We start from the raw sequence: 11509 nt of genomic DNA on the forward strand, positions 1-11509 counted from the left end.
TACAAGCAATGAACTCACTCACCTGGTAAACAAAAGTAAAAGACAAGTTCAAGAGGTAGGTGTAATTTTCCCTTACGATATTCATTGAAAATTGAATACGTACAACATTAAAGATAGGGTACATAGAATGGGTTTCAATAAAAACTTTGTCGGGAATTTCAACTCGAACGAGAGAAAAAGAGCGTTCATCACTAATATAAAGATCACAAAAAAGTACCATATCCTCAATGAGAAGATCACAGATTACATCAGGACCTTCCCTTCTGTTTTTGGTTCATCTACAAATTGAGAAAATGGAATCTACAACATGCTCTCTCTCTCTCTCTCATAAAATCTGTTATTTGGAGGTAGTGTTTGGCTGTCCAACAAGAAAAGCATGACATGAAAGGCGCACAGGCAGTTCCAAAACTCCGACCCACAAAACCTGTCCCGCCCCCTTGCATATTCGTGGTCCCCAACCCCCACGTGTCGCCAAACCATTGCGTAGAAAATCCACATGTCGGCCGATCACCTGTTCCCCTACTGTCTTTTATATCCAGCTCCCACTGCCAACTCTCAAACCCTTTCTAAATCTTCATCAATTCATATTCGTATTTTTCTTTTCTTTCAAATATTAATTATTTGTTAAGAGGGAGAATTTTGATGGAGAGCACAAATTCATCATCGGTTTTACAGCACCCGCAGCTCCCGCCGGGGTTCCGGTTTCACCCGACGGACGAAGAACTGGTGGTCCATTACCTCAAGAAAAAGGCCGCCTCCATCCCGCTTCCGGTCGCCATCATCGCGGAGGTCGACTTGTACAAGTTTGATCCATGGGAACTGCCAAGTACGTTTCTTTGGTTTTTTTACATGATACGAACTGACCTAATTCGCGTCTGAAATTAAATTTCAATTTTGGGAAAATTTTGATTTTGGTTTTGGTGATATAGGTAAGGCGACGTTTGGGGAGCAAGAGTGGTATTTTTTCAGCCCAAGGGACCGGAAGTATCCGAATGGGGCGCGGCCAAACAGGGCAGCAACTTCAGGGTATTGGAAGGCGACTGGGACGGATAAGCCTGTTCTATCATCAGTCGGAAACCACAAAGTCGGTGTGAAAAAAGCTCTTGTTTTCTATGGAGGGAAGCCCCCAAAAGGGACTAAAACCAATTGGATTATGCACGAGTATCGGCTTGTCAACAACACCACCACCACCATCAACATGAGTTGTAGTACTACTAAGCCTCCTGATCCAGCTAACAAAAAACCATCCCTAAGGGTATGCACTTCTTTTGTACAACAAAAAAGACATGTGTAGCACAAGACGGCCTGACTGAAAGTGTACGGCATATCGTGTTATCAGGCACAGTTCACGAATAGCACTTTCACTCACGCCATCATGTGCGACATATATCTAGTGCTCATTTTATTTGTCATGACTGTATGATCTATTCCTTGTTATGTATTCTTGATCATGTTGTTGTTGTAGCTTGATGATTGGGTTTTGTGTCGGATTTATAAGAAAAACAAAGGGCCTGTGATGTCTTTAGATGGTGATCATTTTCTTCACAAGGCCGAGGACTCTAATAGTTCTATGGAAGATATGTTTCTCCACCCGTCAATACTGCCAACTCAAAAAACACCACCGCTGCCGCCGCTGCCATCATCAAAGCTGCCAACTACAGATTACACCGCGTTGCTAGAAAGCGATAATCACGAGAGCTATCTCGAGGGCATACTATCGTCAAGCGATCATCAACCAGGCTCTCACTCTCATCATCATCATCATGATCATGATCATGATCAGTTTGGCGCTATATCAACTTCCATCTCAAAAAGCAGCCTACCCTTGAAACGTCATCTTCCTTCGCCGTTTTGGAACGACGTGGGATCGATAGGGACTGCTGCTGCTACAACTACTTCATCGAGAAAAAAGTTTCATGCTGATCTCATCAATGAAAACAACTCCTTTGTTTCTATGCTGAATCAGACGCCACAGGGTACGGCACCGTTTCACGCTAATGCTGCACTTCTTGAGTTGCTAGGAGATGGGGTTCTGCGCCCACAGTTTCAACTCCCAAGCATGAACTGGAATTCCTAGTTTGGTTTTGGTAAGGTTTCGTATATATGTTTTATGTTATTATATTTTTTTTAATGAACATGTGATTTAAATTTTTAGTTTAGTTTCACTCTCAAATTATATACTTGTTATATAGGCGAAAACAAATATGTTATATGTAGATACTTAAACAATTGATAAAAAAAATTAATTTGATAGTCTTATCCAACTCTAATTTGTATTAAGTGTGAATATATAGAAACCTTGATTTATTTATTTTTAAATTAAAAACGATATTCTACGCTAATGTACACTAATGAGTTTAGCACGCCTAACCATCAGGACAATCTATTCCTTATTTTTTTAATGTGGTATGAATGATAGGTGTATCAAAAGAAAAAAAAATGTGGCGTGATCTGAAATTATCTTGGTAAAATTCTAGCCAGTTCCCTCACCAGGCCATACTTAAGCCACATGAGATGTTTCTCAATTACGTACCATAAACCCATATGAGATGTTATCTACATTTATGCACAATTACTTAATATACACTAATAATTTTCGACCTTCTTTTTATTTATATATTTTGCACATTTATAGAACAGCACTAGGCAATTCGATTTTTCTTGGAAAAATGGTTTTAATTGTTAGAATTATTTTCTTTATTTTAATAAATTTAAAACCTATGTAGGCCAGCCCAAAAACCCTTCGATTAAAAGCTAGAATTTTTAGAACTATTAAAACGACTTTAATCTACTGTAATCTAATGACGTTAACTAGGCGTGCATACAACAAACTGAAAGAGTTGAGGTTCCACTATAAAACTAATTTGTAATATGAAGATTAGTTCAATTACTTATAACTTATAAGCACATGCAATGTCATCTCTCGTCAATGTGAGATTCATTCTCAACATACCCCTTAAGTGTGGCAAATTTTCAAACCTAGCACGTAGACAACACAAATCGGGTGATGTGAAGTACGTGTGTCTGATGGGCTTCACACATTGGACCCCCTGATGTGATACCATAAAAAAATTGAGGTTCCACTATAAAACCAATTAGCAATATGAAATAGACCAATTACTTATAAGTCTATACAGGATTCATTCTCATCACAAACTTGCACGAAGCTTCTTTCAGATTTTTTAGTTGTCTCCAATATATTTACTTTCTTTTGACAAGCTAGGGTTTAGCTATCGGCTAGCAGGGCCTTATTTCATTTGTTTAATCTCTTTCATTTTTAACATGAAATGTTAAATTCTGTCTAACTAAATGTATGATTTTGTATCTTCATCAAAACAAAGGATTTCGTTTTATATTTTTGTTGTAGATATTACCATCTTTTTTTCTTTTTGGACAAGACACAAATGTTCTTTATACCTTGTTATATTATTTTAAAACTTTAACAAGAAATATTATCAAAATAAACCTTTATCAGTTTAGAATTAATTTATTAAGTAGTTCCGGGGCGCAGTATACCTTGGGCTTCGGGAAAAAAAACAAAAAAAACTAATGGCATAGAATTTTCGAGACTTTATAAAACATATGATATGGACACAAACCATAATATTAAAAGGACTGATAGTGATTATTGACAGCCAAGTGGCGCAAATCTAATTGAATGTAGGAAGAAAAGCCTAAGATAATATATGAAGATATGGAAAATGGGGAGAGAATCAGTGAGGCCAATATTTTCCACGAAATGATGCATGATTATTCCATGTCGCCATCCGCCGTTGATTACAAGATGAGATTTTGGGTTTCAGATGTCAAAGTGGCAAAAGTTGGCATTTAATGACGCGATAGAATATTTCATCCGAGCTAATTTTTTCTCTAATTCTAATTTCTAATGCACATTATGTATCGCCCTGGTAATGGCAGGCTTATCTCAAAAGCACTTCCACCTAATTGTCGCGTTTTCTTGATTGGCTGCAGTTCATAGCGTACGTGTCCTTGACCTATTTGCCCTAAATCTTAATTGATTAGAAAAATAAAAATTATGTTTCGCTACTGAAAAAAGAGCATGAAGTACTGTTAAAATCCAATCATAAATGGACAAGTGTCCAAATACAATTTAAATTCAATTATTCAAACACGTGTCAATTTGTGATTGGTTTTTCAATAGTACTTGTCGCTTTTTTTTTTAGCAGAGAAGCATAGTTCGCAAAATAATATGCAATGCAAGGTCTGGAAAACCCTAGGGAGACATCATTTTTATATCACATTTGTGTACCATACGATGTCATAAGTGATGTGTAGATGTTATGTCAATTAATGAATTTATCTCATCAATTGAATGTTGATTGTATACATCACTTATTGCATGAAATGGTATACAAGTAGAGTATAAATATGTGATCTCCTTACCATTATCATCGTACAAAAAACTAAGATCTTTTACATGATGTTTTGTAAATGTCAAGAAGACATATTTGTATCTTGTGGAAGTAAGAAATTATGGATCCACGGAATAATGCTTTCTATATAAATATATATATATATATATATATATATATATATATATATATATATATAAGACATCATATCTTCATTACCACCTAATTAAACATGCTTTGTAAGCAATCACTTTCTCTAGTTAAGAAAGAGAACAAAATATCTTTATGAAAATATCCACATAATTAGTCCATTTTGGAATAGAAATCGAAAGTCACCCAAAATCTTAGTATAGTATAGGCATTTCATAATCATCTAAACATTGAAAAGGAGATATCATTTTCATTTCCATCATGACAGATCGACATCACAACCCACGTCCACACTCTTATTTGTGCACCGATTGTGTAACTTGAAATTGTTCAAAAAAATCGTAAGAGACTTGTAGTTCAAGTAATTAAAAGCATTTACCCTTACACATGAAGTTGTGTGTTAATTCCCACTGCCTCCCATATTGCTTGTAACTTGTGCAAAATATTGAAACCCCTTGAGCCATTCCATGACAGTGGCATAATGTCGATTGTCCATTGAGCCTAATCAAATAAAATTAGTAATTTCAAAATGACTAATGGGTACTTACTAGAAAAAAAGAGTGATTCTTTGTACACTCAAATTTGGTCTCTATACACTTTTGTCTTTTCTGAACATCTAATTTACTTCATTTCTTTGAACACCCAAAATAATTTTTTCATTTACATTTTATGAATTTATTTTTCTCTAAACACTCATTTTTTATTTTTTTTTTACACTCATTTCCCTTACCCAACTTGAAAGGTTGAATTTTTGGGTTATCTGATTGGTCTCGAATTCAAGAGGCAGATGAAGGGGTGCGGGTATTGTTGGGCTGCGATTAGGGTGGGAGCGTGTGGGGCGCAGATGGGGCGGAGGATATCTGGGTACGAAAGCTTACTTTCTTCTGTCTTTTCACCCACCATTCAACTTAGTATTCATTCTCCTTCACAGACAAACATTTCAAATATTTCTCGGAAATTATTTCATAATGCACCCAGCCCCCTCGTTTGCTCTTTCTAATGCTAAAAATAGATAGTATTCCGGTTAATTGTGATTGGTATCCACAACTGATACTCTAGATGTTGGTCTGAGCTAGGATATATGGTCGACAGTTGATATTTTAGATGTTGGTCTGAGTGAGACTTATATGTGTATCACATCAACACACTAACAGAAAATTTGACAAAAAGGTAACAGAAGAACCAAATTGATTTTGAGACTCATTACCAAATTGAAGGATTTTCTATTCCAAGGACCTTTTGATTGAAAGGTTCAATTTCAAGACCAAACGAGGTAAAAACCCTAAAAAAATTGATAGGTGTACAGATACGAAACTTGAATATACAAAGAACCACTCAGAAAAGTAGATACCAGAACATTTGAATGGTATCTGAAGGTTTTATTTTGCATCCGTAGTTTTGTATATAATACTCGTTAATTTCTTGGCACCGAGGGCTTTATTTTATATAGAAATATTTGAAGGGTTACCCCTCTTGATGTGTAAACCAACATTGTTATCCTTTATTTTGGCTATATATAGTCTTCTACTACATATGTCGTCTAGCAATAGTTGGTATAGTACTAAGGGCAAAATCATTTTGAGCCCTATACAGATTAATATAGGATCTACTTTAATTAGTTACACTCGAGAGGCGGGCAGAGGTTCACCAAGAAGAAAAGACGTGAATAAAGCTAGTGAGTTGCTTGGTTTGAAGCAGGGAACTGCATGCCCAGCTCCTCTAAATGTTGCAAATGTAAGACCTTCATATTCTTGAAACCATCCACTGACCTGCAACATATACCACAATCCCAGATCAATTAATTTGGTAAAGTTGAATTAACAGAGAACAGAAAAAAGCTATATCATCATAGTTTTAATTATTTATGCCAACTTCAATTTTTAAAGCTAGCTAATTAATCAACTAATTACCTGCTTCTCGTGGTACCAAGGTCTCCATGCTTTAGTAATAGGCAATCCCAGAGCACTCAAGCTGTATCTTGTGGAAAGCACAGGAACTCTTCCATCTGTGTCTCCGCTGAGCCATCCGAAAAATAAAAACATAAGCCGGCGGGGTTTCATATTTTTTATATTTATCAAGGAAATCGATGCTGAGGCAGGAAACATCTACCTGTACACCCATATTCTAAGCCCTGCTGCAATGAGTTTCTTGTATATAGGGAGAACAGACGGCTTCGTATATGCCCAGTCGTCGAATATTTTTTTGCTACAACCAAAATAGTTGAAGAACATGTTCTCAGCAAGTTGGAATTTCTTGAATATACATATATTAAAGATAAATGACCTTGGAAAACATATTAAAATGAATTATAACTGCTACTTTCAGAAAAGACCGAGAGGGAGGCAGCGGTAATTACTTGCAGATGCTCCAGTTCTTGAGCCGGACGCCATCACTAACATGGAGGGCCTTTTGCACATCTGGTCTGTTATAGAAGGTTTTTGAATATTCATCGAGACATGGATCGTAGCCACCCATAATCCTTGGCATCTGATAAGAATTAATCATGAACATTAAACTAACTAAATGTGCCTAAAATATCTGTTGAACCCAATTCATAAGTACAGCATGTTCTGATGAAAAAAGTTGATATACCAATTCTCTCCTAAAATTGTAGAATTAAGGACATAATATATCTGTATATCACTGTACTGGTTTATAAAATTTATTTAAAAAAAAAAAAGGTTTACTCACCATCGTAGATGTGCGCTTCATCATGACGTGTATCGAACCATCATTTGAACTTGCCATATCGCCGATGCAGACTGAGGTGTAAAGGCTGTAAATATCTATCTCCCCATACTGTTTTAGCAATTCTTCCACAGCTAGAGTACAATCCTTGTTACTCCAAGTATCATTTCTGTCGAAATCACAGCTTTCGCCTATTACTTTGTGAGTTTCGTCTGATATCACAGCATGACTCCAAGCATAATCTACCAGACCTCTCCAGTCATCAGCATCAGATGTTTCAGGATTACCCAACTGTACATCAAACACAAGAAATTGAAATGACAATTTTTTATTTACTTATTTGATGTCTAAACGGAGCTAGATCCTTTTTATTGTTTCCCAAATGACCATACCAGGATACCCTTGAGATCAATATGGAGGGAAGGATTATTGTTCTTGTCATATATGAGCTCAGCGAGTTCCGGAACATACTTTCCTGTTAACAAAGAACGAGAAGAATTAGAGTACACAAAGGAAGTTCAGTTGCAGCACATGGTCAAAAGGGTGAGGGACTGAGAGTGACTTACCTGCATAACTCTCTCCAGAAATGTAGAAGGTCCTTCTTCTGTATGATGGGAACTTGAGATACCACTTATGCAAGAAGTTATACGCATCATTCGCTGAATTAAATCCAAGGAACAGAATGAAAAACATATCAGAAAACCAGATTAAAAATCTTCTAACAGTCATGAGACTCGTCATTAATTAGGTCAAAATATATAAATTAACATGTTTGGAAAATAAATAGAGCAGTAATACTTGCTTATTATTGCAAATAGTAATACCAATTGCTAGAGAAATATATAGCAGTCAACTTTTAAAGTAACTGACCTGTAAAGCCATCTCCGAGATTATCATAATCACTAGTTGTATTAGAGTATGAAAAGCCAACCCCAACTGGAGATTCCAAGAATAACATGTTGGCCTCTGCGTCATACACTTGCAAATTAGGGCGCACAATTACTAGAAGCAAATGTGATGTTTAAGTGTAAAACATATGACATAATTTTGAGTGCAACCAATGGTATATCTCATTTAGTTCTCTCTCATTACCGACTAGGTCACTTAATGAGAGAGAAAGATAGCAGAGATATAAAACCAGTTGCATGGTAAAATCCGCTAGAATGCAAGGCAGAACTTTAGGTGCAACAAATGATTTAGCCTGTCTCTCCCATAACGTGGAAGATACACAACTGATTGCATAGCACAACCATTGACATATAACAGTCTCTCTATTTCTCTTATAACGTGGCTGGTTTGATTATGAAATTTGAAGCACCCAATACCTTTATTCCATGAGTAGTTATTAGATTTAATTCCATGTCCATCAGTGTCCACTATGAATGGACCAATCTCTTGGGTTGCTCCATATCCCACAGAAGAGCACCCAGGACCTGAAACATAGAGCATCTTGTCACCTCAGCATATAACATAAGAGGCAAAAAGTTGCAGGTGGGGATTATGTATCATTGAACACTCTTTGGATGAGTTGGAAAGGACAAAGGATGACCTCCACTAAAGCAAGTACAATAGGATAATTAACCACCCCATAATCGAATACAAACTTTATGTAATTGTTCATTAACACAAAATTAGAATGTTTATAGCATGACGAACTGTCTAAAGGTTAGGAAACATGAAGATATCAAGGAACCTGTGGTTTGCTTCCTCCTCCACACATGCATGATTATGTATTTGGCATATAGATAATTGCATACTTAGTCCAAAATGGATACATACATAAATATATATATATATATATATATATTCACACACACACACACACACACACTTAATAGCATGGAATATATCTATATCGCTAAAAAGATAATTGCAAGCTGATTAATAATTGTTCCCGGCTAAGATGATCAGGTTTAAAATCCAAAAACAAATTGATCGGTCATGTATAAATCTTTTTCTCATGCTTAGTCAAATTAATTAAGTGGTTTTAGTCAGGTATCACCATGATTAAGGCACTGATCATATATAATATACAGTTTTGATATTGCTCATGAGTGCTCACCTCCATTAAGCCACAACACCAGAGGTTTTCCATCTGGGTTGGACGCAGCCTCATAAAACCAGTAAAAAAGAGCCCTCCCATTTGTTTCGTTCACGGTCACATAGCCTGCGTAGTGCTTGAAGTCTGCAGCAGGCTGGCCGGGCAAGTTGGTGACAAGGTCCTGAGTCCTCATCCGTTTCTCAGTACTAGACCGTTTCCTTCTACCCGAAACAGGCTCCACAAACAGCAGTGCAAAAAGAGCCAAAACAAAGAAAACTGTCGCTTTTTGTACAAAATTCATATTGTTGGATATATGGAAGTACAAAACTCAAACTATGTCTTAGCTAGAGACAGCTACCACAAAACAAGGATGAAACATAAGCGAATCCACGTCTCTATTTATAAGAAACCATACGAGGATGATATAAAATTGAAAAAAAATTAAAAAGCTAGGAAAGAAAAAGAAAGTAGATATCTACGTGGCAATGTAATTTTTTTAATTTCGTTGAGGAATCTGGCATTGACATCTGACGTGGGTTAATTACGCAGGCTCAGCTACTAGGGTATTCATGCAGGAGAGGAGTGTGATAAGTGGTACCTCCATTGCCTAGTGTGTGGGTTGGCGATGACATGAACTGACCTATGAGATGTACAGTTGGATTTTCGAAATATAACTTGTAGACCTATAAAGTGAGATGATATTTTCATTATCCGTTTTAATTCAAAAATCTGTATTTCGAGCACTTCTCTTTCAATTCAACAACCATACAGTTTCGTATTCTTTTTATTTTTGGCACAAAAGATCTTTTCAAGATGACCTATGAGTTGTACAGTTGGATTTTCGAAATATAACTCGTAGGCCCATAAAGTGGGATGATGTTCTCATTACCCGTATTAATTCGAAAATCTGTATTTCAGGTTCCTTCTTTCAAGTCAACACAGGACACTTAGTCCTCATAAAAGCCTTCATCACCGCCACTGGGAAGGCTCCAAAAAGATGGGTCCCATCTAGGAAATCGAAAAGCAATGGAATGCCTACAACCTAAGAAAGTATTACGTGTGACCTCCAACCATTCCTTGGACCCTGTTCAAGATAAATAAAGTTCGAAGACTCAAATAGCTTGACGAACAAGACCTTGCCAAGGATTATCAGTTGTTATGCTATTACTGCCTACAAGCAAAGTTAATACATTTCTCTATTTTCAATGAAGATTGAAGGAATTATTCACAAGTTTGGGCATAATGCATAAACAAACTAAACCCCGCCTGTGACAACAGAAGATGCCCTTGCCCTTGCAGACATGGTGTGTGTTCTCTCATTAAGAGAGGGTAAACTAATACGGAATATCCAGACGTGGATGGGGTGTGTGACTGCTCAGTTTCCCCTGAATGCATCAACTACCTGAGCTAGATGACTCGCATAATTGGCCACAATAGTCCTTCTCCTAGAAGAGACTTAGCCGACTGAAGGATTCAATTTCGCGGGAGCCCAGTGAATGAGTTCAAAACAATACACGTATTTTGTTCTGAAACCTCATATAAAGAATTCAAACATACATGTAATGAATTTACTTGAGTGATGTTTTTGGGTAAATTACAAAAAACTACATCAACTATTGGGGTCACGACAGTATCATACCTCATCTTTTAAAATTGACAATGTCATACCTCATCTTTAGAATTTGATCCAATGTTATACCTCCGTTAGCTTGGCCGTGAATTTCTCAGTTAAATGTTGACCTGACTTGATCCAGGGCCCAGTTCCTCGCCCAAATGGATTTCACGTGGCACCACACCCAATGTTTTCCCGCCAAATGGCATCCATGTCAGAAAATATATTTGATTTTTTTTTTTTTAGGTAATTTGAATTTCAAATTTTCCAGCCAAAAATTGAGACAAAGATGATCTACCATTATAAGCACATATTATCATTCTTGACCTCAAATTAGAAAAATAGCACCAAAAAAATAATGATATAACCACAACAAAACAAGTGTATTCAAGTACAAACTACTCATCATTTCCAAGAAATACATGAAATAGACCAAATTAAGCATGAAACCTGCTTAATTATCCAGAAATTCATAAACTTGTTCAAAAAACTAACAAAATTCATCTATCATCTCCAACCAACATTACAAAACCTACTGAATTCATAAAAACCTGCTACATCATCCATTCAATTCACAAAATACGTACTGGATGCATAAAACTTGTTCTAACTTTACAATTGCTTTACAAAAAAACAACCATTTGT

General features: G+C 36.4%; 2 protein-coding genes across 4 annotated transcripts; one reads left to right on the forward strand and one right to left on the reverse strand.

Moving 5' to 3' along the window:
- Window positions 1-543: 543 nt before the first annotated feature.
- On the forward strand, window positions 544-2159 carry LOC137729475 (NAC transcription factor 25-like). Of its 2 annotated transcripts, none has more exons than XM_088678595.1 (3): window positions 544-826; window positions 930-1255; window positions 1499-2159. In XM_088678595.1, the coding sequence occupies exons 1-3, from the start codon at window positions 643-645 to the stop codon at window positions 2075-2077; spliced, it is 1089 nt and encodes a 362-aa protein (XP_088534721.1). In that variant the 5' UTR covers window positions 544-642; the 3' UTR covers window positions 2078-2159. The 2 variants fall into 2 exon arrangements, with proteins under 2 accessions (XP_088534721.1, XP_068324538.2); XM_068468437.2 differs by having other exon boundaries at window positions 545-826; window positions 1466-2159.
- Window positions 2160-5941: 3782 nt separating this feature from the next.
- LOC137729757 (serine carboxypeptidase-like 31) lies at window positions 5942-9667 on the reverse strand. 2 transcript variants are annotated; one of them, XM_068468777.2, is made up of 10 exons: window positions 9274-9667; window positions 8537-8644; window positions 8082-8177; window positions 7778-7870; window positions 7604-7686; window positions 7215-7502; window positions 6880-7010; window positions 6633-6728; window positions 6434-6539; window positions 5942-6292 (listed from the first exon to the last, which is right to left on the reverse strand). In XM_068468777.2, the coding sequence occupies exons 1-10, from the start codon at window positions 9551-9553 to the stop codon at window positions 6143-6145; spliced, it is 1431 nt and encodes a 476-aa protein (XP_068324878.2). In that variant the 5' UTR covers window positions 9554-9667; the 3' UTR covers window positions 5942-6142. The 2 variants fall into 2 exon arrangements, with proteins under 2 accessions (XP_068324878.2, XP_088534922.1); XM_088678796.1 differs by having other exon boundaries at window positions 8082-8189; window positions 9274-9635.
- Window positions 9668-11509: the final 1842 nt, after the last annotated feature.

The sequence above is a fragment of the Pyrus communis genome, chromosome 10 (assembly GCF_041283825.1).
Source record: "Pyrus communis isolate YQ-2024b chromosome 10, ASM4128382v1, whole genome shotgun sequence".
NCBI lineage: Eukaryota > Viridiplantae > Streptophyta > Magnoliopsida > Rosales > Rosaceae > Pyrus > Pyrus communis.